A 26,758-nucleotide genomic window follows, 5' to 3' on the forward strand; every position below is an offset into this window, starting at 1 on the left:
GCTGAACCTCTGGACACACAGATCCAATTTCTCACAACACTTCCGTTCTTTGTGGTAATCTGAAGGGGCTAAATATTGGTGGGTAAAGGGAAGAAGCTTTTGATCTAGGATGGGATGTTGGAGTTCATATCAGAGGGGAGCTGCCCCATGGCCTTACACCCTCAGTGCCACAGTGAGCTTCAGTGTTCCGGACTCGCACACCAGGGAGAGTGAGCTCTTGAAACTCAATTACAATTGGTTTGTTCATAGAGTTGGGTGGGGACCTGACGTTAGTCAGGTTGGAGCTGGAGTGCACGTCGATGGTGCTGGGAAGGAGAGTGGCCACAGTCACACTTCACTCTCAGCTAGTTACTGCTGTGGCTGCAGGAGTGGAGGGTTTTCTGAGTGATGGGATTGTCTAACCAAGAACTGGGTGTGCCGCCTAGGCAGATTAATGGCTGTGCTGGGCGGGACTGCACTCCGGAGCCCAGGAGCCAGATCTGAAACATTTTGCAATCAGATACAAGTAATCGTCTCAGTATCATCAACAACTCAGTTTCTCAGGACATAGAGTAGGAGCAGATTGGGCCATTCGGCCTGTTGTCTGCTTCACCATGGCTGATCCATTTCCCCCTCAACCCCACTCTCTTACCTTCTCCCCGTAACCTTTCATGTCCTGACTAATCAAGAACCTATCAACCTCCTCATTAAATACACCCAATGACCTGGCCTCCATAGCTGCCTGTGGCAACGAATTCCACGGATTCACCACCTTCTGGCTAATGAAATTCCTCCTCATCTCTGTTCCCTCTAGTCTGAGGCTGTGCCCTCTGGTCCTAGACTCCCCCCACCACAGGAAACATCCTCTACACACCCACTCTATCTGGGCCTTCCAGTATTCAATAGGTTTCAATGAGATCCTCCATCATTCTTCAAGTTCCAGCAAGTAAAGGCCCAGTGGCATCAAACGCTCCTCATACGATATGCCTTTCATTCCTGGAATGATTCTGGTGAACCTCCTATGAACTCTCTCCACTGTCAGCTCATCCCCCCCTTAAGTAAGGGGACCAAAACTGCTCGCAATACTCCAAATGAGGCCTCACCATTGCCTTATAAAGCCTCAACATTACATCCTTGCCTTAATATTCTAATCGTCTTGTGAAATGAATGCTAGCATTGTGTTTGCCTTGCTCACCACTGACTCAACCTGCAAATTAACCTTTAGGGAACCCTGCACGAGGACTCCTAGGTCCCTTTGCACTTCTGATTTTTGAAATTTCTCCTCTTTTTGAAAGCAGTCTATGCTTTTATTCTTTCTACCAAAGTACGTGACCATATACTTCTTGACACTGTATTCCATTTGCCACTTCTTTGCCCCATCTCCTAATCTGTCCAAGTCCTTCTGCAGCCTCCTCACTTCCTCAACACTATCTGCCCCTCCACCTATCTTCGTATTGTTTGCAAACTTGGCTACAATACCATCAATTCCGTCAACCAAATCATTGACATATAATGTAAAAAGAAAAAATCCCAACATTGACCCTTGTAGAACACCACTAGCCACCGATGGTCAATCCGAAAAGGGTTCTTTTACCACTCTTTGCCTCCTGCCAATCAGTCAATGCTCTATCCATGCTAGTATCTTTTCTGCAATATCATGGGCTCTTCTCTTGTTAAGTAGTCTCATGTGCAGCGCCTTGTCAAGGTCTTCTGAAAATCCAAGTACACAACATTCACCTGATTTCCTCTCTGTCGATCATGCTTGTTATTTCCTCAAAGAATTCTAACAAATTTGTCAGGCAAGATTTCCCCTTAAGGAAATCATACTGACTTTTGCCTATTTTATAATGTGCCTTCAGGTACCCCAAAAAAAGATTGACTCCAACATCTTTCCAACCACTGAGGTCAGGCCAATAATTTCCTTTCATCTACCTCCGTCCCTTCTTGAAGCTGGAGTGACATTTGCAATTTTCCAGTTCTCTGGAACCATTTCTGAATCTAGTGATTCTTGAAAGATCATTACTAATACTTCTGCAATTTCTTCAGCTACCTCTTTCAGAACTCTAGAGTGTAGTCCATCTGGTCATTCAGACCTTTCTACCTGCATATTTTTCAATTTCCCAAGCATCTTCTTCCTAGTAATAGAAACTGCACTCACTTCTGCCACCTGACAGTCTCAAGTTTGCAGCATACTGCTAACGTCTTCCACAGTGAAGACTGTTGTAAAACACTTATTTAGATTGTTCACCATTTCTCAGTCCCCCATTACTATCTCTCCAGCATCATTTTCCAGCAATCCAATATCTGCTCTCGCCTCTCTTTTACTCTTTATATATCTGCAAAAAACTTCTGCTATCCTCTTTGATATTGTTGGCTAGCTTACCTTCATAGTTCATCATTCTGCGCCCCCCCATAGCTTTTTTAGTTGCCTTCTATTGGTTTTTAGAAGTTTCACAATCTTCTAAATTCCCACTAATTTTTGCTCTATTATATGTCCTCCCTTTTGGTTTTAGGTTGGTTTTGACTTCCCTTGTCAGCCATGGTTGCATCATCCTGCTTTTAGGATACTTTTTCTTTGGGATGTATCTATCCTGTGCCTTCTGAATTGCTCCCAGAAACTCCAACCATTCCTGCTCTACCATCATCCCTGCTGGTGTCCCCTTCCAATCAACTTTAGCCATCTCTCTGTAACACGCACAACACACTGGAGGAACTCAGCAGGTCGGGCAGCATCTGTGGAAATGAACAGTCAGCGTATCAGGCTGAGACCCTTCGTGAGAACTGAAGAGGGAGGGAGCAAGGCCCTATAAAGAAGGTGGGGGGAGGGTGGGAAGGAGAAGGCAGGTAGCTGAAAAGCCAGTAAGGGGAAAGATCAAGGGGTGGGGGAGGGGAAGCAGGGAGGGGATAGGCAGGGAAGGTGAAGAAGGAATAGGGGGAAGCACAATGGGTAGTAGAAGGAGGTGGAACCATGAGGGAGGTGATAGGCAGCTGGAGGAGGGGGCAGAGTGAAACTGGGATGGGGGAATGGAGGGAGGGAATTACCGGAAGTTGGAGAATTCAGTATTCAAAATGTTTGAAGTTTCCTCTCTCTCTCTAATTCCCCTTATTCCACTGTAATACTGATGCATCTGACTTTAGCTTTTCTCTCTCAAATTGCAGGGTGAATTCTAGTATATTATGATCAATGCTAAGGGTTCCTTTATCTTCTCTCTAATCAAATCCAGTTCATCACATAACACCTAATCCAGAATAGATGATCCCTAGTGGCCTTAATCACAAGCTGCTCTAGGGAGTCATCTCTTAGGTATTCTATAAAATCCCTCTCTTGGGATTCAAAATCAGTATCATCCTGATTTTCCCAATCTACCTGCATATTCAAATTCCCCATGACAAACCTAATACTGCCCTTTTGATGTGCCTTTTCTATCTATTGTAATTTGTAGCCGGCATAATAGCTACTGTTTGGAGGCTTGAATAAAACTCCCATCAGGGTCTCTTTACCCGTGCATTTTCTTAACTCTACCCCCAAGGATTCTACATCTTCCAATCCTATGTCACTTCTTTCTAAGGATTGGATTTCATCTTTTACTAACAGAGCCATTCCCCCCCCCCCCCCCCCACTGGCTACCTGCTTGTCCTTTCGATACAATATGTGTCCTTGGTTATTAAGCTCCCAATTACAGTATAGCCTTCTTTCAGCCACGACTTAGTGAGGTCCACAACATCATGCCTGCCAATCTCTAATTGCGGTACAAGATCATCTACTTTATTCCGTATACTGTGTGCATTCACATATAAAACCTTCAGTCCTGTATCCATCACCCTTTTCAGTTTTGTCCCCCTTTTTACACTGCAACTCATCCCTTTGACTGCAATTTTGCCCTGTCTTCTGTTTGTCCTTCCTGACAGTGTTACTGCACACTATCTTTGCTTGTAAACCAACAGCCCCATCCTCAGGCCTATCACTCTGGTTCCATCCCCCGCCAAATTAGTTTAAACTTACCCCAAAAGCTCTAGTATATCTGTCCGCAAGGACATGGCCTTCCTCGGGTTCAGGTGTAACCCTCTCTGTTGAATAGGTTGTACCTTCTACAGAAGAGGTGCCAATGGTCCAGAAATCTGAAACTTCTATTTGTGCCAACCTCAGGCACCTGGTGGATGTTGTCCCAGTAGCTGGGACTGCTGCTTCAGGGTCCCAGGGTCAGTCTGTGTGGACATTGCATATTCCCTCTATGACTACAAGAAGGTTTACACTGGGTGCTCTGCTTTCCTCCCACACACTAGAGACAGGTTAATTGCCTACCCCTTAGAGTAGAGAAGTGGCCGAGGAATCAACGGCAGAGCTGCTGAGCCGATGAGAGATAAAATAAGATGTAGGATTGCAGGGAATAAGGATAAAGAAAGTGGGACTGATGGGGCTGCTGTCCTGAGAGCTGATCACTTTTCCCTCTAAACTGCGCGGGTGCACAGCCACACAGTAACTGAAATGCTCCCACGCCCATAGCCCTTGCTGCCACGCAGCTGGAATAAAGATAGACAAGAAAAAGTTTACACAATGTATAAGATTTTCTTTGTTGTACTGTATTTCATTATACCTTTCAATTAATAAAATCAAGAGAATGTGATTTTTCGATTCTCATTCTAAATATTCATTGTATGCATATTGCAAAAAAAAAACACATTTAAAGTGCTGTGCAGTTTTCTGGCCGTGTAAAACATTTTCTGCTCAGAGCAATGGTTGGTCTGCACATCTGTTTAAAAACAAATTATAGGGAATGTTGGAGTTTCCCCCCTTCTGTGTTCTGGTAGGCAAAATGATCTGTACACTGTGCCAGGTTATTTAATGCAGAGTGTGAGTGATGACAAAGTCAAATCAGTCAAATTCAAGTACTCTGGTGAGCTCAACAATGTAATGGTCAAAGCAACACCCACAACATGCTGGAGGAACTCAGCAGGTCGGACAGCATCCGTGGAAAAGATCAGTCGACGTTTCAGGCCGGAACCCTTCATCAGGACTGTAGAGGGAAGGGGCAGAGGCCCTATAAAGAAGGTGGGGGGAGGATGGGAAGGAGAAGGCTGGTAGGTTCCAGGTGAAAAACCAGTAAGGGGAAAGATAAAGGGGTGAGGGAGGGGAAGCAGGGAGGTGATAGGCAGGAAAGGTGAAGAAAGAATAGGGGAAAACACAATGGGTAGTAGAAGGAGGCGGAACCATGAGGGAGGTGATACGCAGCTGGGGGAGGGGGCAGAGTGACATAGGGATAGGGGAAGGGAGGGGGAGGGAATTACTGGAAGTTGGAGAATTCTATGTTCATACCAAGGGGCTGGAGACTACCTAGACGGAATATGAGGTGTTGCTCCTCCAGCCTGAGTTTAGCCTCATCATAGCAGTAGAGGAGGCCATGTATGGACATATCTGAATGGGAGTGGGAAGCAGAGTTGAAGTGGGTGGCGACTGGGAGATCCTGTCTGTTTTGGCGGACAGAGCGGAGGTGCTCGATGAAGCGGTCCCCCAATCTGCGTCGGTTTTCACCGATGTAGAGGAGGCCGCACCGGCAGCACCGGATGCAATAGATGACCCCAACAGACTCACAAGTGAAGTGTTGCCTCTCCTGGAAGGACTGTTTGGGGCCCTGAATGGTCACTCTCTTAAAAATATTGTTTTGACTGTCTCATTAAAATTGTGCATATTGCCACTGTGATCCTGCACCTGACAATCTCGAGTCCATACCTTCTTTAATGCAACACCCAATTAGCCATCCCACTTCGTTTACGAAGCTTCGCTCCTTGGCACCTCCATCAGAGAGAAAAGCCCAAATCTCTCTCTACCCGTGGTGTCTAACCATGGCACTGTTGTCTCTTCCCCAGTACTGAGGCAGCCAGTGAGGCCTTGCACTGGCCCCAGGCCTCGTGACCACATGGGTTCAGGCGCCAGCTGACCGGAGCTCTGTGTAGATTGACTGGGGTCTCTTTCCGATAGTGTGTGATGCCTGGTACTGTGGGTAAATTTGTGATTGATATCCACTCTGTTTCAGTAGCATTTGGGCAACCTGCAGCCCCTGATCTGACCACAGGACTGATGTTCCTAGTCCACATTCTCAGTGTACCACGCACACCCAGTCCTGAGGCGATGCACAACATTCTCAGTGTACCATGCACACCCAGTCCTGAGGCGATGCACAACAATCCCAAACCACCAGCACATTCAGGTTGTTGGCCTTCAGCCTCTGTCCTCCAGCTGAGGTTTGCTGAGGTTGATTGGATGATCAAGACTGGATTCTCTTTCCCAGCAGAAATTTGCTTGTGTGGCGCAGTCACCCGCTGTAATGTGAGAAATTCTGCAGTATCTTTACACGCAGAGCCGACAACCATTTACACCACCTCGATCCCTCACACCTCACTTTCCCCTCGTGTGTGTCCACCCCAGAACTCTCCTCTCACTCACTACCACCCTCACCATCTTCCTCTTTCTACTCCCTCCCCCATTACTGCTCTCCAGACTGACCCCCTCAACTTTGGGAGCCCCGGCCTGGTTTCGAACCACGTCCCCTCAGTGCTGCACCTGATCTGGGGCATGGAGACTCCGTTCTCCGTGAGTGCCAGCCTCGGCTGCTCAGTGGGACAGGCGCACTGCTTGGAGCCGTGGGCTCAGTCTGGAGCTGGGCGTGCTTTTGGGTGGAAGCACTTCATCGGGTGTGTTGTGGGCACCACCAGTGTCCCAGGCCGTCCTGGGAAAAACTGTTCTGTCATCGCCTACGACTCAGTGGTATTTGTGTGCGTAGCTGCTCGTGCTCAATGTACCTGCCATGTTTTATCTGAATGCAGCCTGGTAACCAGGGGAGGAGAAAGTGCAGTCATCATCACCCCAATCTCCCTGTCCTCTGAGCCACCCAGCCATCCGCTCCACTTCATTCCACCACCCCCACCACTTCCTCTCCTCCCACCCTCCTCCTTCACTGCCTCTCCCTTCTTTCATCAGGACGAGGAGGCCACCCTGACAATCGGCTTAGTGTTGGATCGCCCAGGTCAATAATTGGCACACAGCATGTGTCCTAACTCCAGTGAACTGGAACTGGTGTCCACCTTGGTTTAGTGGTATTGGGGATTGAACAGATGAGAAAGCTGCCATTCTCAGTGCAATGATGAACACTGCCCACGAGATGTAGACTGGTGAAACAAAAACATCTCATTCCTCTTGGTCTTTTTCCCCACTATATCCCTACAGCAGATTACCTGGTCCCTGTCTTGGATATTATCACAACAGGAGAGCATAAGAAATGCAAAGAGGGCTGGGTATTCAATAAGATCAGCACTTATCCCAATCTCCAATTCCCTCAGTGGACAAAACTCCACCCTTCTGTCTTGAATGTTCTGAATCCTGAGCCAACACAGCTGTCCAAGGCAAGGAATTCCAAAGATTCACGTCCTCTGCATGAAAAAAATTATCTTCTTCTCATTATACCCTAATTACGCCCCTTGTACAATCAGATGAAATCTTGACCTCACGGTTGAACCCATGAGTGCCCTTGCACTTTGCTGTCTGTCTGCACTCTCTCTGTCATCATAACACTGTTATTCATTCCACTGTACTACCTCTAAGTACTGATGTGATGAATTGATCAGTATGGATGGAATGCAAAACAAAAGTTTTTCACTTTATCTTGCTGAGTCTGTGACCCACCTCTTTGCACACTGTCAGTTCGCAGAGAGGGTGTGGAGGAGGATGGACGGGCTAGTGTCACGTTTTATCCCCAGCAGCTGCATAACAGAGGACTCTCTGATCTACGGGCTGTTCCCGGGGACGCACACGGAGACCAACATCCGGTGCTGCTGGCAGATCATCAACTCGGTGAAAGACGCTCTTTGGTCAGCCCGAAACTTGATGATCTACCAGCACATGGAGATGTCCGTGGGAGAATGCTGCCGACTGGCACACTCTCGGCTGCAGGAGTACGTGCTGAGGGACGCACTGAAACTTGGTGCAGCCACCGCAAGGGCCCGGTGCGGAAGGACCACAGTATAGGTTTCTCCACCCGGGGGAGTGGGAGGGGTCGGTGGGCGAGGAGTATACCCCTCAACAATGAGATGCTAAGCTGAACTACTGGAGTGCCACGTGGGTGGCTATAAACACGGATATTTTACTGAATATAATGGAAGCGTATGTAAAGGATGAAAAGTTATTGAATGGTTTATTGTATATATTTATTTTTGAATAAAGTATATTTTGAAATAAAAAAAAAATCTTGCTGCACGTGACAGTAATTCACCAATTATGTTGAGACTGTGGCCTCTGGTTTTACACTCAATGAACCATTATTCTTATCCACTCTGTCAAGTACTGACCCTCTTTTCTAGATCTCTACCCTACAACAAATCCATTGACCCCAGACTCCGTCTAGTGAACCTTCTCACTCCCATCACAACTATCTCCTTGCATCACCCACAAAATGCTGGAGGAACTCAGCAGGCCAGGCAGCATCTATGGAAAAAAGTACAGTCGACGTTTCAGGCAGAGACCCTTCGGCAGGACAGGAGAAAAAAAGATGAGGAGTAGATATAAAGGCTTGGGGGAGAGGAATGAGAAACACAAGGTGGTAGGTGAAACAGGGAGGGGGAGGGACGAAGCTAAGATCTGGGAAGTTGATGTTGATTGGTGAAAGAGATACAGGGCTGGAGAAGGTGGAATCTAATAGGAGAGGACAGAAGGCCATGGAAGAAAGAAAAGGGGGGGGAGGAACACCAAAGGAAGGCGATGGACAGGCAAGGAGATAAGGTGAGAGAATGGTGAAGGGGGGGACATTACCAGATTTTCAAGAAATTGATGTTCATACTATCAGGTTGGAAGCTAGCCAGGTGGAATATGAGGTATTGTTCCTTAAACCTGAGTACGGCCTCATTTTGACAGTCCTGCCTAAGGGTTTCAGCCCAAAATGTCGACTGTACTTTTTTGCATAGATGCTGCCTGGCCTGCTGAGTTCTTCCAGCATTTCGTGTGTGTTGCTTGGATTTCCAGCATCTGCAGATTTTCCGTTGTTTGTGATTGGACAACTATCTCCTTCCTCGGGTAGGGAGCTCTGACGTGTACACAGATGTGGCCATACATAATTAGTAAAATCGTCTCCAATTTTGAACTTAAATTCCTCTGCAGCCAAAGCCAACATATGTTTTGCCTCCTCATTGCTTGTTGTACCTGCACACTAACCCTCAATAACTGTGGTCTCTTTGAGTACCAACCAACCTCTAACAGTTTAATAATGTCTTGGTTTTCTACTTTAAACCCTTCCTCAGCTCCCAAGCAAGTTGTGATTATTTTTTTTGGATGCATCCTCTGTACCATTCCTGTATTCTATACTCTTGCACACCCTCCACTTCCTTGCCCTTGTCTCCCATCCAGACACGCCTGGCAGTGAGGGAGGTGTCTCTATACGTGAGTCCTCAGATTCTACATTGGGTACGCAAGGTGGGAAAGCTGTGCAAAACTGTCCTGAACAGCCGGTGTTCTGTGTGTAATGTGTGAGGGCTGAAATGGAAGAAGAACTTGAGCAACGGCTCCCCTTCAGGTATTTGAATGAGCTGCCCCTCGAGTTTTTCTTCCAGTTCTGCCCTCAGCTCCTGATTGTTGGGCACTCAGTGTGGCGTTAATTGGGGGATCTCCTCAGGAGGTTGTTCCTGAGCTGGGGCCAAGTTCCCATTCACAGGTACAAGCAATAGGCCACTTGAACTGACTGCCTGCTCCTCTTCCAAGGTTGGGTTTGGCCGCGGAGAGGGAGCACGCGGTGTCTGCTGGCTTGCTGAAGTCTTTGTGGGACCAATGGGCGCTGCAGGTGCAGGAGTGTAACCAGGACAAAGAAAACATTTTGCATGTCATTGTTCAAAATAATGTTATTTTATAGCAAAAAAAGAAGCAAACGAAAAGTTCCTGACAGAGCAGAGGCCTGTGATGTAGGACGGGCAGGGAAATTGGCAATTGGTTGATTTGTGTGGATGATTTTTCTGAGCTTGTCATAACAAATATGCTTGTAATTGGTTTTATTATTGTCAGATGGACTGGGGTACCGTGAAAAGTTGTTGTTTGCATTGCCATCTGCTCCATTTACAGAGAAAGTGCAGTGCAGGGAGACAAATTAGGTGCAAGAGCCACGATGAGGTGGATTGAGAGGTCAAGAGTTCACCTTTATCGTATAAGAAGTCCATTTAACAGTCTTCTAAACTCTGTTAAGTGGTCCCCATAGAGGGGTCAGCAGTGGAAAGGGAGAGCAATTTCAAGTTCCTCAGTGTCGATATCTCTGAGGATCTATTCTGGGCCCAACATATCGATGCAGTTACAAAGGAGGCACGACAGTGGCGATATTTCATTAGGAGTTTGAGGAGGTTCGGTATGTCACTGAAGGCATTCGCAAATTCCTACAGGTACACATTCCGAAATCTATCCGAAATTCTGAAATCTAAAAAGCTCGGAAAACCGAAGTTTTCTTCGCCAACAACTGACGTCACTCAGGTGTGATGTGGCAGCACTAGCACAGGCCGCCTGACGTCAGTTGTGGCTCAGTGCTGGTACTGGTTACACGTGCATTTGCTGTTCACTGATATTTTGTGTTCACTGTTGACTTTGTGTTTAATTTCACTGTGAAAATGTCAAAAAGAGCTGCAGATACCCCTATGGGTAACAATGAGGAAAAAGAGAAGGAATCTTCTCTATCAATAATGCAGAAAGTGGAGTTATTGCAGAACCTTGATCCTGGTGTGTCTGTGCGGCGTCTTACTGAAGAAAATAGTGTCGGAACTACCACTTTATATGATTTAAATAAACAAAGTCAAGTTACTGATGTTTTATACTGACAGTGACAGTGACGTTCTACACTTATTCCAATAAGTCATTTACCATGTGTTTGATTCGGTTCGTTTGAAGCTGTATATTTTTATGTTATATTGAATGTTTTCGTTAGAAATAAAATTTTTTCTTGTCATTATTCCCTAAACAATACAGTATAACAATTATTTGCATAGCATTTACATTGTATTATGTATTATAAGTAATCTAGAGATGATTTAAAGTACTGTATACGGGAGGATGGGCGAAGGTTTGGTGCGGCGCTGTGTCCTAAAGTCCACCGCACTGAGACAGGTTAAATAAGGGACTTGAGCATACGTGTTTTTTGGTATGGGGGTTGGGGGGGGGGGGGTCTGAACCTGAAAAATTCTGAGTTCCGAAATGCAACTGGCCCCAATGATTTCGGATAAGGGATTGTGGACCTGTACAAGGTGTGCTGTGGAGTGCAGTCTAACTGGTTGCATCACCATCTGGTACGGTGGTGGGGAGGGGAAAGGGCTACTGTACAGGATCATAGTAAGCTGCAGAGAGTTGTGAACTCAGTCAGCTCCATCATGGGCGATAGCCTCTGTAGTATCCAGGACATTTTCAAGGAGCGATGCCTCAAAGAAGCAGCATCCATCATTAAAGACTCTCGTTACCCAGGACATGCCTTGTCAGGAAGGAGGTACGGAAGCCTGAAGACACACACTCAGCATTTCAGGAATAGCTTCTTCCTCTCTACCATCTGATTTCTGAATGGACATTGAATCTATGAACACCACCTCAATACTTTCTTATTTCTCTTTTTGCACTACTTTTGGTCTCTTTTTGGTGCCAAAAAAAAAAAACTCACCCTCAATGTCACAAAAACAGAGGAGCTGGTTGTGGACTACAGGAGAAATGGAGACAGGTTGACATCAATGGATCTGGGGTTGAGAGGGTAAACAGCTTTAAGTTCCTTGGCATACACATCACTGAGGATCTCATGTGGTCTGTTCATACCGGCTGTGTGGTGAAAAAAGCACAGCAGTGCCTCTTTCACCTCAGATGGTTGAGGAAGTTTGGTATGGGCCCCCAAATCCTAGGAACTTTCTACAGGGGCACAACTGCGAGCATCCTGATTGACTGCATCACTGTCTGGTCTGGGAACTGTACTTCCCTCAATCGCAGGACTCTGCAGAGAGTGATGCGGACAGCCCAGCGCATCTGTACATGTGAACTTCCCACTATTCAGGCCACTTACAGAAACAGGTGCATGAAAAGGGCCTGAAGGATCATTGGGGGAAACGGTATCCCAGCATTAAAGCCAGGACCAACAACAGACTCTGGGACAGCATCTTCCGCCAGGCCATCAGACTGATTAATTCATGCTAATACAATTGTACTTCTATGTTATATTGACTGTCCTGTTGTACATACTATTTATTACAAATAACTATAAATTGTACATTGCACATTTAGACAGACGTAACATGAAGATTTTTACTCGTGTGTGAAAGATGCAAGTAATAGTCAATTCAATAAATTTAATTTAACTATTTAATATACATATAATATTTACTGTAATTCATGTTTTTCTATTATTATGTATTACGTTGTACTGCTGCCGCAAAAAGACAACAAATTTCATGACATATTAAATCTGATTCTGATCTCTATCCTGTACGCCATCTCATTGTTGTTTGAGAACTGGCCCATTACAGTGGTATCATCACAAACATTAAACATAGAGTTAGAACAGAATCTGGCCACAGATACGTGAGTATATCAGGAATAAAGGTGGCTGAGCGGCACTCGTATTGAGGTGGAGGTGTTGCTGCCCATCCTTACAGTCAGTTGTTTAAGAAGTCAAAGGGAGCTGCTGAACCTTGTATCTCGGAGGTTGGCAGCGAGTTTGTTTGGAATTACGGAGTTGAAGAAGGAGCAGTATCGATAAACAGGAGTCTTGATGTGAGTTATCCACCCAGGATTATGGAACAAAGTCTGGTGACCACCTTCTTCTATACTTGTCTTCTTGCAGGTGAGCAGGTGGCTGTTTACCGTGGCCAGGACGGGACAGCCTACGTGGTTGATGCATATTGCCCCCACCTGGGCGCCAACCTGGCTGTGGGTGGCCGGGTGATTGGCAACTGCATCGAATGTCCATTCCATGGCTGGCAATTCCGCGGTGAGGACGGCAAGTGCACGGAGATACCATACGTAGAGAAAGGTATGTGAGGGATGGGCAGAGGGTGGAAATCAGGGGATGAGCAGAGTGCAGCAGGGAATGGACAGGTGCATCGGAATGGGCAGGGGTGGAAATCGGGATGGGCAGGGTATATCAGGAAATGGGCAAGGGCATCAGAATGGGCAGGGCTGGGCATTGCAGGATGGGCAGGATCATTTGAGAAGGGCAGGGTGGGCATTGGGGATGGGTAGGGGCATCAGAATGGGCAGGGGTGGGCATTGTGGGATGGGCAGGGGCATCAGGAAATGGGTCTGTTGCTGCGCACAGGGATAGAGTAAAATGAGGGGGTGGTGATGTGATCCTGGTGACTGGGGAGTGCCTCCTCTCCCCCTCCCCAGTGCCGGACTTTGCCAAGATTAAGACGTGGCCCTGCTGCGAGCTGAATGGGGCGGTGTACGTGTGGTATCACTGTGACAGCCTGGACCCTAGCTGGAACATCCCGGTACAGAACGAGATCCAGTCCGGAGAGTGGGTGTTCCGTGGCTGCACGGAGCATTACATCAACTGCCACATTCAGGTAAGGGTACGGCCTGCTGAGTAACGGAGAGCGGCACGGGGAAGGGGGCGGGCCGATCTGTATAGCAGGAGACCTGGAGGGGACCAGTGATCCACCAACACCGTATGTTGACCAGCAGCAGCAGAACTGTCTGTCAGCACTGCTCCTGGAAGTTTCCTCTGCTGATACGACCTGATCCCAGTGTGTAACTACGGCCCCCAGTGGATGTGTGTGTCCTCAGGAAGAGCATGCAGCAGCCTGGCTGGAGCTTCCCACCATCCCCTTCTGTAGGCAGGAAGGTCCCAGCCTCAGTCAGTGGCAGTTCCACGTCAGGCAGCTTTGGTTTACAAACTGTGAGGAAGTCCTGTCATCCTTCAGACAGTACATCCTTGCCAGAACATTAGACCATTGACAAACTCCACCCCACCCTCACCTTCACGCCCCCTTCCCTCCAACCTTCTCATACCTTCAATATCATCTTCGCTCTGTCAGCATCCCTGGCTCAGAATGACTCAGAGAAGATTATGCATTCTCTTGTCAACAAGATAACAGTTTACTACAAAGGAATTACAGTATAATACAAATAAGATTACTGTAAACTACAGATAATGTTACAATACATTGCTGATAAACTATATTACACTATAGAGTGTTACAATACATACTAACGAAACTGAAAACTCTAAATGATATTACTGTAAACTACAATACAGATGAAATTATACTATAGCACGTTTCAGAGGGCATAAGACAGTATACTATGTATGTAGTTAGAGTGTACCATAGTATAATACGGTATTCTATGGACAATATTACAGAATCCTCATAGAGAAGGGTGAGCAATTTCGAGTTCCTGGGTGCCAATAACTTTGAGGACCTAACCTAGCCCCAACATATCGATGCAGTTATAAAGAAGGCAAGACAGCGGCTATACTACATTTGGAGTTTGAGGAGATTTGGTTTGTCACCTAAAGCACTTGATAACTTGTACAGGTGTACTGTGGAGAGCATTTTGACAGGCTGCATCACCGCTTGGTATGGTGGGGGGATGCTTCTGTGCAGGATCAAAGTTGCAGAAAGTTGGAAAATTAGCTCCATCGTGGTACAAGCTCCTGTAGTATCCAAGAGATCTTCAAGGAGCAGTGTCTCAGGAAGGCATCGTCCATCACTAAGGACCCCTGTCACCCAGGATATGCCCTCTTTCTATTGTTAATGTCAGGGCGGAGGTACAGAAACCTGAAGGCACACGCACTCAGCGATTCAGGATCAGCTTCTTCCCCTCTGCCATCCAATTTCTAAATGGACACTGAACCCGTGAACATTACCTCACTACTTTTTTTTATTATTTCTGTTTTTTTGCGCCACTTATTTTAACTGAACTATTTTAATATACATATCTACCTACTGTAACTTTTTTCTGTATATTTATGTATTTCATTGTACTGCTGACACAAAGTTAACCAATTTCATGACATATGACGATGATATTAAACCTGATCCTGATTCTGAATATCGTGCAGTACACTGTATTAATACACACTTCCATACGGTATAGATGTTGGATACTACAATGTATTCTGTGCAACCATGTTCCAATAATGCTGAAATGCAGGAACATTTCCCAGTCTCTAGGGCCCTGGTGGGTGAGCAGTTGGGCTGCAGTTTGAGCTGAGTAGCCTGCAGCCGTTCCCTCATCTGCCCCTACCTCCGCTGACTTGTCCTCACTGTGTTTGCGTCGCAGGACATTCCCGAGAACGCAGCGGATGTGGCCCACCTCACACATCTCCACAGCCCAGCTATCCTGAGCGGGTCCGACCTCCGGAACACCAGGACCAGGCTCTGGGGCTTCGTGCAGCATGACTGGAAGGTGAGAAGTGTTGGTACCCAGCTGCGGACCCTCAAAGTCCCAGGGAGGCGGGGGGTGGGGGTACTGTGATCTCGACTGATTGATATTCCTGGCTGCAGAGAGGTTTCAGACCCTCTAGGGTGAGAGAGGACTGTTAAAGTAACATTGAGCTTTGTGTAGCAAATGGAATGCTACAACTTCAAGGAATGTCTTATGGTCCTCCACCCGTCCGATAGTTGGGGTTAATCACAGTCTCTCTGTGCTGGGGGCAAACGGCCTGCACCAGCACTCATCTGCAAGTGGGAACACGCTCTGTTGTCTGTTTCAGACTTCATTTTCTGTCAAATCCGCAGCTCCAGATGAGATACAGATAGAAAGAAGCCAAACTTGCAGGCAGACCAATGTAGGTTACAATATACCTTGCTTAACTAAAAGCACCATAAAGTGGGCTGAATTGGTCCTTAAAGCCTTTCCTTTCCTCACAGTGGTGCTGTGGGAAGGAGACCACCATGGTATAAAATGCAAGAAACTACATAGGTTCATGTCAAATCTTGTTCACTCCCCCTCTGCTTAGGGAGTAATGAAACACTGAACTCAGCAGGCCGGGCAGCATCTATGGAGAGGAACAAACGGTCGATGTCTCGGGCCGAGACCCTTCAGTAGGACTTGGCCCAAAATGTCAACTGTTTATTAACTTCCGTAGACCTACTGAGTTCCTCCGGCACCCTCTGTGTGTTGCTCTGGATTTCCAGCATCTGCAGAACCTCTTGTGTTTATGAACCCTTGCAGTGAGCTGAACATCCAGGCAGGTATAAATGATCAGAAATCTTTGGGACCAGCTGAAGGCAGGACACAAAATGGTGAAAAATACCATTTATTTAGCTTTCACAAGACTGCTGCATTCTAGAGTGTGAATGGGTTGAGAGAAGCATGTTTTGTAATTTCTCGTTAAATCTCTATTTGACAGCCTGGGCTTGTTGTTTCACAGGAGTGAAAGGGGCTGAGGGAGTAATTGGTAACTGGTCTATAATTGTCACGTGTACTGAGATAGAGTGATAAGCAATGTTCTGCATACTGTCATTCCAAACATAAGCACATCAAGGTAGTGCAAGGGGAAGGAAGTGACAATGCAGAACATCGTGTTACCGTCCGAAGAGAGGTGCCGAGGTAGCGTAGCAATTAGAGTGATGCTCTTACAGCTTGGAATATTCCGGAGTTTGGAATTCAATTCTGACACCATAAGACATAGGAGCATAATTAGGCCATCCAGCCCATCAAGTATGCTCCGCCGTTCCTAAAGACTTATACTGGATTCCGCGGAACCCCATAAACCTGCCTTCTCGCCATATCCTTTTATGCCCTGACCGATCAGGAATCGATCAACTTCAGCCTTGGGTATACCCATGGACTTGGCCTCCACCACAGTCTGCGGCAGACCACTCCACAAATTCACTGCTTTCTGGCTAAAAAAGCTCCTCCTTACCTCTGTTCTAAAGGATCTTCCCTCAATTTTGAGGCTGTGCCTTCTAGTTCTGGATAGCCCCACCATATGAAACATCCTCTCCACATCCACCTCACCTAGTCCTTTCAACATTCGGTAGGTTTCAATGAGATCCCCCTACATTCTTCTAAATTCCAGTGAGTACAGGCCCAAAGCTGCCAAATGCTCCTCACATGTTAACCCCTTCACTCCTGGAATGATTCTTGTAAACCTCCTCTGGACGCTGTCCAATGACAACACCCCCATCAACACAACCGTCTGTAAGGAGTTTGTACGTTCTGCCTGTGTGACTGCATGGGTTTCCCCTACAGTCTAACGATGTGCTGGTTAGTAGATTAATTGGTCACCATAAATTGTCCTGTGATTAGGCTAGGGTTAAAGAGTGTCGTGGGAGTACAAGGAAAGTCAAAAGCAGCAAGCTGGCAGCTGACTGTGTGCCCAGAGACCTGAGTTCTTTGGGCACAGAGCTCAGAAAACAGATTTTGAACACTACAAATCAGCAAGTTGTTTTGTTAGGTGTCCCCTCTCGCTGTGAAACGAGGACACCTCTTTTTCCCTTATTAGGGAGAGAGAGAGCCTGTGGTATGTCGAATACTGGGTGAACGAGTAGTTTTTGGGGTACTGCAAGTCTGTGTCTTTATTGATGCTTTGCTGCACTCTTGAGTGCTCAGTGGGGGGGACGATGCTTTTTTTTTGCTGGTGGGGCAGGGGGGTCATTGCTTCGCTGCTGTTGATGCTTGGGAGGGGAGCTGGGGCGCCTTTGGGATCCTAACTTTTAACTGTCATTCGTTCTTTGCGGCACTCCTCTGTTTTTGTGGAATTTCAGGATGTATATTGTATATATTTCTCTGATATTAAGTGTACCTGTTGAGGTGGGTTGCTGTGCGGTGCAGCTTGTTGGGCTGGAAGGGCTCGTTCCGCACTGTATCTCTAAATAAACAAATAAACAAATCGTGCCATACAGGGAGACAAATAATGTGCAAGGCAGATTGAGTTCAAGAGTTCATCTTTATTGTACGAGAGGTCTGATCAAGAACCTTATAACAGTAGTATAGAAACGGTCCTTGAGCTACAGGTTGCCCGTAGTAGAAGTGTTTAAAACAAGAGGGCATTGGTTGAAAGTGAGAAGAAGAAACAGAGCGATAAGTTACTTGTAGCTTGCTGTCAGAGAGGGAGGTGGAATCATAGATAAATACCATGATTAAGAGGCCCTTAAACAGACGCCTGAATAGGCAGAGCAAAAAGGGATACAGACTTGGAGCAGGCAAATAGAATTGATGTAGATGGGCTAGCAAGGATGTGAAGGGCTGAAGAGCCTGTTCCTGTGTTGTGCGGTTGTGACTGTCTGACTCCTGGGCATAACGGCAGAGTGTCTCTATCAATAATAAACATGGGGAATTACTGGACATTACTACACACACAAAATACTGGAGGAACTAACTCAGCAGGTCAGGCAGCACCTGTGGAAGTGGATAGACCTGTCGACATTTTGGGCTGAGACCCTTCTTCAGGATCGAGAAAGAAGGGGGAAGATGCCAGAATAAAAAAGGTGTGGAAGGAGGAGGAGGATAGTTGGAAGGTGACAGGTGAAGCCAGGTGGGTGGGAAAGGTAAAGGGATGTGGTATCACTTAGCCACAGAGTCATGTACCATGGAGAAAGGCCCTTCGGTCCTCTGAGAAGAAGGAATCTGATAGGGGAGGAGAGTCAACCATAGGAGAAAGGGAGGAGGAGGAGACCCAGGGGAAGTAATGGGCAGGTGAGAAAAGGTAAAAGGTCAGTGGGGAATTGAGAGGGGGGAATACTGGAAGGAGAAATCAATATTCATGTCATCAGGCTGGAGGCTACCCAGACGGAATGTCAGACATTGCCAATTCTGGCTTTATGATTCTGCTAGGAGGGAATGGAATATGTGTAAACCTTTGAAAAGCACGGGATGTGGTATCACTTAGCTACAGAGTCATGTACCATGGAGAAAGGCCCTTCGGTCCTCTGAGTCCCTGCTGACCATCAGGCACTCAGTAACACAGATGCTACGCCAGTTCCCTTCAGTTCTGGGTGCCACGTGGTGACATTCTAATTCCAGGGGATGGAGGTTTCCAGTGAATGGGCAGGTTCAGAATGATGAAACCTCTTCCTTTCACGAACAAGAACAAATCTCTTCCATCAGCAGCTTAGTAAAAGGGACGGGGGTGGGGGAGGAAGAATGATGTTTGTTGAATGTTTTCAGGAATGGGTTGGAACACGTGAAAGAGCAGTGAGTTTGGAGCAGAAATTGCAAGTTGGGATTGAGAAGACGACAGTGTTTCTACTTTCTTAGACGTTTGTATAGATTTAGCATGTCGTCTAAAGTTGTAGCAAACATCCATAGATGCACAGTGGAGAGAGTATCCTGACTGGGAATGTCCATGAACAGAAAATCATACAAAAGTAGTGGATACAGCCCACCTCATACAAAATGCTGAAGGAACTCGGTAGGCCAGGCAGCATTTATGGAAAGGAGTATAGTCAATGTTTCAGGAACGAAATGTTGACTATACTCTTTTCCATAGATACTGCCTGGCCTGCTGAGTTCCTCCAGCATTTTGTGTGTGTGTGTGTGTGTGTGTGTGTTGCTTGGATTTCCAGCATGTCCAGATCTTCTCTTGTTTGTGACAGCCCAGTGGATCACAGGTAAAGCCCTCCCTACCATTGAGCACATCTGCAAGGAGCAAAGCCACAAGAAAGCAGCATCCATCATCGAGGACCCTTACCACCCACGCCATGTTCTCTTCTCATTGACACCATTGGGAAGAAAGTACAAAAGCCTAAGGTTGCACGCCCCCTTATTCAAGAATAGTTATTACCCTTCAACTGTCAGGCTCCTGAACCAGCGTGGATAACTTCACTCACCTTAACACTGAACTAATTCCACAAGCTATGGACTCACTTTCAAGGACTACAATTCAAAGTTCTCAATACTATCTATTTATTAATTATAATTTTTGTATTGTGTAGATTGTCTTTTGCTCATCGGTTGTTTGTCAATCTTTGTGTGTAGTTTTTTCATTGATTTCATCGTATTTCATTATTTCTACTGTAAATGCCTGCAAGAAAATATATGTACTTTGAAAATAAGTTTACTTTGAAGGCAGCCAGCATAAGTGGGGGGGGGGGGGTGGTGGGGCTAGACAGGGAACGGTTCGATTGCCGGCATATTTAAAAATAAGCCTGACCTTTCTCTCACATTGTTTGTTTCCAGGAATAGGAACAGGTTGCCCAGTACTGAAGATGTGTACATCTCTCCTGCACAGGGACGTGGATGATGGCGGTAGGGAGGGCAGCCCAAGGGGGTGCCCGACAGCTTTACTGACACTGTTGCTACCCGTCTGCAGGTGCAGTGGAGCCCCGAGGCCAAGCCTGACAAACACTGCTCACGGATGCTGGTGAACCATGCTCTGCACATCCTGGGCTGGCACTGCCCCCTGCTGGACCTGCACATTACTGCCAGACAGGTACGCACTAACCTGATGAGCTGCAGGGGGAGCCACATCGGTGAAATGGGCACTCTCTGAACAGATCCAGAATTAAAACTCTGTGGAACTTTAATGTAATTTTGAACATAGAGTGGTACTGCACAGTACAGGTCCTTTGACCCATGATGTGCTGACCCCATGATCAACCTAAACTTTCTCTCCTACAGAGCCCAAAACCCACTCTCAGACAACTCCTCTTACTTGCCCCTTGAACAGGACCCCACTAAGGTGCACCAGACCATTGTCTCCCACACCATCACTGACCTTATTAGCACTAGAGATCTCCCATCCAGTGCCACCAACCTCCTAGATCCCACACCCCGCACCTCCCGTTTCTACCTCCTACCCAAGGTCTACAAACCTGCTTGTCCAGGTAGACCCATTGTTTCATCTTGTTCTTGCCCCACTGAACTAATATCTGCATGCCTTGACTCTGTTTTATCCACCCCGGTTCAGTTCCTTCCTACCTACATCTGTGACACTTCACACACTCTTGATCTTTTCAATGATTTCAAGTACCCTGGCCCCTATCATCTTATTTTCACTATGGATGCCCAGTCCCTATATACCTCCATCCCCCTCCAGGAAGGCCTAAAAGCTCTCTGTTTCTTTCTGGACACCAGGCCCAACCAGTTCCCCTCCACCACCATTCTCCACCTAGCAGAGTTTGTCCTCACTCTCAATAATTTCTCCATTGGCTCCTCCCACTTCCTTCAAACAAAAGGTGGAGCCATGGGTATTCGCATGGGTCCCAGTCTTTGTTCCAAACCTACACTGGTGCCCGTCCCTCACTTTTCCTACGCTACATTGATGACTGCACTGGTGCTATTTTCTGCAACCATGCAGAACTCATTGAGTACATAAACTTTGCCTCCAACTTCCACCTTGCCCTCAAATTTACCTGGTCCATTTCTGACACCTCCCTCCCCTTTCTCAATCTCACTGTTTCTATCTCTGGAGACAGCTTACCTACTGATGTCTGTTATAAACCTACAGACTCTCACAGCTGTCTGGACTATACCTCTTCCCACCCTGTTACTTATAAAAATGTCATTCCCTTTTCTCAATTCCTCTGTCTCAGCTGCATTTGCTCTCAGTATGAGGCTTTTCATTCTAGAATGAAGGACGTATCATCCTTTCTCAAAGACAGGAGCTTCCCTTCCTCCACCATCAATGCTGCCCTCAACCACATCTCTTCCATTTCACGCTTGTCTGCTCTCACCCCATCCTCCTGCCACCCCACCAGGATAGGGTTCCTCTTGTCCTTACCTACCACCCAACCAGCCTCCATGTCCAGGACATAATTCTCTGGAACTTCTGCCATCCCCAACAAGATCCCACCACCAAGCATATCTTCCTCCCCCTGCACCCCCCACCACTTTCTGCATTCTGCAGGGATTGCTCCCTGCACGACTCCCTTATCCATTCGTCCCTCTCCACTGATCTCCCTCCTGGCACTTAACTTTGCAAGCAGAACAAGTGCTACACCTGCCCCTACACCTCCTCCCTCACTACCATTCAGGGCCCCAAACGGTCCTTCACCTGTGAGTCTGTTGGGGTCATATACTGTGTCTGGTGCTGCCGGTGTGGCCTCCTGTATATCGGTGAGACCTGATGTAGATTGGGAGAGCCCTTCGCTGAGCACCAACGCTTCATCCACCAGAAGAAGTGGGATCTCTCAGTGGCCATCCATTTTAACTCCACTCCCCATTCCCATTCCAGTATGTCAATCCATGGTTCCTACTGTCATGACGAGGTCACACTCAGGTTGGAGGAACAACACCTTATGTTCCATCTGGGTAGTCTCCAACCTGATGATATGAACATCGATTTCTCAAGCTTCCGGTAATGCGCCCCACTCCCCCCCCCCTTCACCATTTCCCATCCTGCTATCCCTCTCTCACCTTATCTCTTTGCCTGCCCATCGTCTTCCTCTGGTGTTTCTCCTCCCTCCATTTTCTTTCTTCCATAAACATCTGTCCTCTTCTATCAGGCTCTCCCTTCTCCAGCCCTGTATCTCTTTCACCAATCAACCTCCCAGCTCTTTACTTCACCACTCCCCCTCCCAGTTTCACCTATCACCTTGTGTTTCTCCCTCCCCTCCCCCCACCTTTTAAATCTACTCATTTTTTTTTCCCTCCAGTCCTGCTGAGGGTTTCAGCCTGAAACATTGACTGTTCTCTTTTCCATAGATGCTGAGTTCTCCCAGCATTTTGTGAGTGTTGCAAAGCCCATAGCCCTCCATTTTCCTCTCATCCATGTGCCTATCTAAGAGTCTCTTAAATGTCACCAATGAATCAGCTTCTACCAGCACCCCTGTCAGTGCATTCCAGGGGTGAAAAAAACCTGCCTCTGACATCTCCCCTAAATCTTCCTCCACCCACCTTAAAAGGATGTCCTCTGATCTTAACCATTGCCGTGCTGAGGAAAAGCCACTATGCCTCTTAGCATCTTATACACCTCCATCAAGCCGCCTCATATCCTCCTTCACTCAAAAGAGAAAAAGCTCTAGCTCGTTCAGCCTTTGCTTGTAAGAAATTTCTTCTCTTTTCCACAGATCAAAGGGCAATCTCATTAATGGGATTACACTGGAGGATTTGGTAGGGCCAGCCATGGTGAATTTGGGCTGACTTCAAAAACCACTTCCTCACACATTACTTGAAGGAGCATGGTGAAGTATCCATTGTGGAGGAGATCCCTCACCCAACTCTCACCGTCACACAGCACAGGAGTCCATTAGCCCACTGAGATCCACTGTGATCTTGCGTTCTGGCTGAACCATCTCATTCATAAAGTCAAGTCAAAAGACACTACAGATACTGGAATCTGGAGCAACAAACAAGTGGCTGGAGGAACTTTTTGGTTCGAGCAGCATCTGTGAGGAGATGTCTGATGCAGGGCTTCCAGCCAAACCGTTGACCAGTCTTTCTCCCCCCACACAGATGGTGCTTTTACTCGTCGAATTCTTCCAACGGGCTGTTTGTTATTCAAAGAGTGTGGCCTGGTCCTGACTGCAGTGTGGTCATGGGCGTTGGTGAGGATGTGGTGAGGCACGTTTGTTCCTGGTGTTGTTTCGCTCTCTGCCCACTGTTGACCCTGTCTGGCAGCTCTGTCCTTCAGTCGTGGGGCTACCAATCCATCCTAGCTCCCCCACCCAGAAGTGTCCTTGCTACTTTCTTCCAAGTGTTGTCCAACATCTTCCCTCATCAGCTGAGAGAAGATGATAGTAGTCTTCAGGGAAAAGGTTCCTGTCCCATCTCAAGAGACTTCACGGGCATTCAGTCAATGCTGAAATTTCCCAATGTCACTCTTTTATGGAGCTGCAACCACCCATCCTGGGTGGCCCGTGCGGCCGATGAGACGGAGCCAGAGTGGGAAGAGTCCAGCTCACTGATGAAGAGGCAGGTTACTGAGCCCGGCTGGTGAGCCACTGCCTGATAGGTCCTGAGATAGTTAGAAGGAGAACTGATCTGAGTCACAGGCTGGCTAGAGATCTTGTCAGACTCACTCTCCCCGCTTTGCCCAGAACCCTGGGCCTTCATTATCTTTGAGTATCTGAATTTCTAATGAATCATCTTTCCACCCTTCCTCCCCCCCACCCCCATTTCAGGCTGTATATCCAGGTAACTGCAACCAGTGGTGAACGGTGTTCTTTAGCTTTCTCGGATTCTGGATGTTCTCTGATTACTGACATTTCTCGCATTCAAAAACAGTCTGTCCAGCTTCTCAGTTGTTACTCTTTGAAACCTCTCTGATCTCCCAGTTCCCAAATTCTTGACATAAATGCTGCTCAACCCAATCCCATTCTGAGAAGCCAGTGTTCAAGACCTTGGCATCTACTTAAGGTGAACTTCCTTGTCTGAGAGCTGGTGGGATAAAGTGAAGGGCAGAGAGAAATTCCAGAACAGATGCCTGGGATCCTGGGTTTCCTGGATATCATGGTGCTGGCAATAGTTTTTATTTCATGTTATTAACAGTTGTTTCATCTGATTGCAATATGGGGAGGATTTGAAGGAAAAGTAGGTGAGATGGAATTGGAGTATTTGGGATGTGGAGGAGTCTGTGTCTGAGGTTAATGGACAGGGATGGGTTGGGTTGGGTGGAGTGATGGGTTTGTGTAAGGGGCGGGTGATGGTGGGTGGGGAGATGAGAGTGGATTGCAGCTGTTGGGGTATGTTGGGGAGACAAGGGGGTGGGGAAGAATTGGGTAATGTGTTTGGGGTGGGTTGGATCAGGAAGATGAGGGTGTTTGAGAAGGTGGCTGATTGATGTTAATGACGGAAGCTGGGTCAGGAACGTTGGATGCTTTCAGTGACTGTGGGGAGTGTCCTGTGACAAGACATTCCTGCATCTCTTTGCCCACCAGCAACACTGGACATCACATTTTCTCTTTCTCATGCGCCCTCTGCAAACTCGCCCTAACAAACTGCTGATAAGACCGCCCTTCCTGCACGGTGTCTGTAAAGGTGAATGGATCTCTTCCTTGTGTGCGGACCACCGCCCTTCCAGTCAAGTTGAGTTCAATGCCACGTGCACAAGTACGTGTGTGCACAGGAGCAGTGGAAAGCTACATGTAGCATCACGGGCACAGAGCATCAGATACACAATATTCACAAAAAATATAAATTGTACACAATTCTTGCAAGAAGGAACACGTTATGTCTTTGTATTTTTTTTACAAAGCCTCTGGACTCCCATCCTGTGTCTATGAACCTCCCATCTCCCATTCTGGGTTGTCTGTGTGCCTGGAGATCTATCTCAGGGAACTGAAGGTCCTGTGACATCAGTGGCTCACTTGTTGGGTTGTACCATCATTCTGGCCAATAGACAGAGTTCATTCTATGTCCCGAAATGGTGGCTGTTTCTCCGGGGCTAATACCACTGACGAGATGGCTGCTGAACCTGTGTTTTCAGTTCACCCCTTGTACTCTGTGCTCCCCTCCCCAGCACACTCGCCCTCTTCCCCCATGGCCACATTCTCGCTAAGCTCTCACCCTCTCTGTGTCTTGTTGAAGGTGGGGCCTGGTCTGGTCTACTTGCTGTTCAACCACTCGTTCCTGGGCCGAGGAGTCATCCTGCAATGCGTGACCCCTGTGGAACCCCTGTTGCAACGCGTCAGCCATTGTATCTACTACCAGAGCAACACCCCCGCCATCATTCCCAAGCTCCTACTCAAGGGGGAGTGTATCCAGGTGAGTGCTCCCTTCCTATCTACCGGAGCAACATCTCTGCCATTGTCCCCAAGTTCCTACTCAAGGGCGAGTGCTCCCCTCCAACCACTGTCACTCAGCTCCTGTGCCGTGGGTCGGGAGGGGGGTGGGTTAGTAGTGAGGACAGGAACCAACACTCACTGAGTCGGGAATTGTGGGCTGTATCCGCTCAGTAATTTGGATTTGAGCACTGCATGAACTGGCCAGAGACGGAGACAGAATATTTCGGATGAGATGCTGGGAGGAGTGAAAGGTGCTTTGTTGGTTGGTAGGTGGTGTTCCAGCCCACGTATACCTCAATGAATATCATCAAACTCACTGATTAGCAAGTATTATTACGTTGTCCATCTTCGTTCCGTGCTCTATCTCCACTTTCCGCCAATGGCAGACCTCTGTCACCTCCCAGTCTCTGTCACAATGCCCACTCATCCCTTCTCCAACTGCTTATCTCCCCTCCTCACCTGGATGCACCTATCGCTTGCCAGCTCTTGCTCCACCCCTTCCCTCACCTCCTCATTCTGGCCACCTCCCCTCTGTCTTTCAGTTCAGGTGAAAGGTCTCAAATTGAAATGTTCATAATCCATGTCGCCTTGCGACCTGCTGAGTCCCTCCATCTTGGCTTCAGTCTCCCTTCTCCAATATTGCATTGCTATTAGTTGGATCTTCTTGTGCAATTTTTCCTATTTCCTGCCTCTGGGTTCTCATGGCAACAGCTCCTCCTTGGTTCTGAAACACTCGGGGACCATTGACCATGGTGAAAGGGCTGCTTGAAAATCCTCTGTCTTCAGTTGTGGGGCTGGGATGTTGGCGGCATCACCGGGCTTGATGGTCATGGAAACAGACTATGTTGAGGTCTGTCTCCCTGGGCTGCCTGCTGGTGTCCATAGCCTACACAGCCTGAGCCTTTGCTTGATAACCAACACATTGTCAGCATCAACGTCCACCGTCTGTGTGAGACTCCTGTTGCTGACACCAGAACCATTCCCTGATGTCTAACCCAACCTAAATTCACCACTCTGGTCTTTCCCAGCCCACTCAATTAGGACGAACTGTCACCAAGAGCACAATCTACCCCATCGTTGTCCGGGGGGGTGGGTGTCACAGAGAACTCTTCCCCTCTCTCCCCCCACCCCACAGTGGAGGAGAGTTCAAATTGAGCAGTGGTTTACCCAGCAC

The 26,758-nt window shown here is 47.4% G+C and overlaps 1 protein-coding gene across 1 annotated transcript in view; it reads left to right on the top strand.

Moving 5' to 3' along the window:
• LOC140186151 (cholesterol 7-desaturase nvd) overlaps positions 1–26,758 on the top strand; it is a 41,943-nt gene that overhangs the window by 13,104 nt on the left and 2,081 nt on the right. The window contains exons 2-6 of the mRNA XM_072240072.1: positions 12,810–12,998; positions 13,355–13,533; positions 15,254–15,379; positions 20,232–20,351; positions 25,388–25,564. Coding sequence (XP_072096173.1) covers positions 12,810–12,998; positions 13,355–13,533; positions 15,254–15,379; positions 20,232–20,351; positions 25,388–25,564 — 791 coding nt within the window. The remainder of the gene's footprint in view (positions 1–12,809; positions 12,999–13,354; positions 13,534–15,253; positions 15,380–20,231; positions 20,352–25,387; positions 25,565–26,758) is intronic.

Source organism: Mobula birostris, chromosome 22 (genome assembly GCF_030028105.1).
Source record: "Mobula birostris isolate sMobBir1 chromosome 22, sMobBir1.hap1, whole genome shotgun sequence".
In the NCBI taxonomy this organism is placed as follows: domain Eukaryota; kingdom Metazoa; phylum Chordata; class Chondrichthyes; order Myliobatiformes; family Myliobatidae; genus Mobula; species Mobula birostris.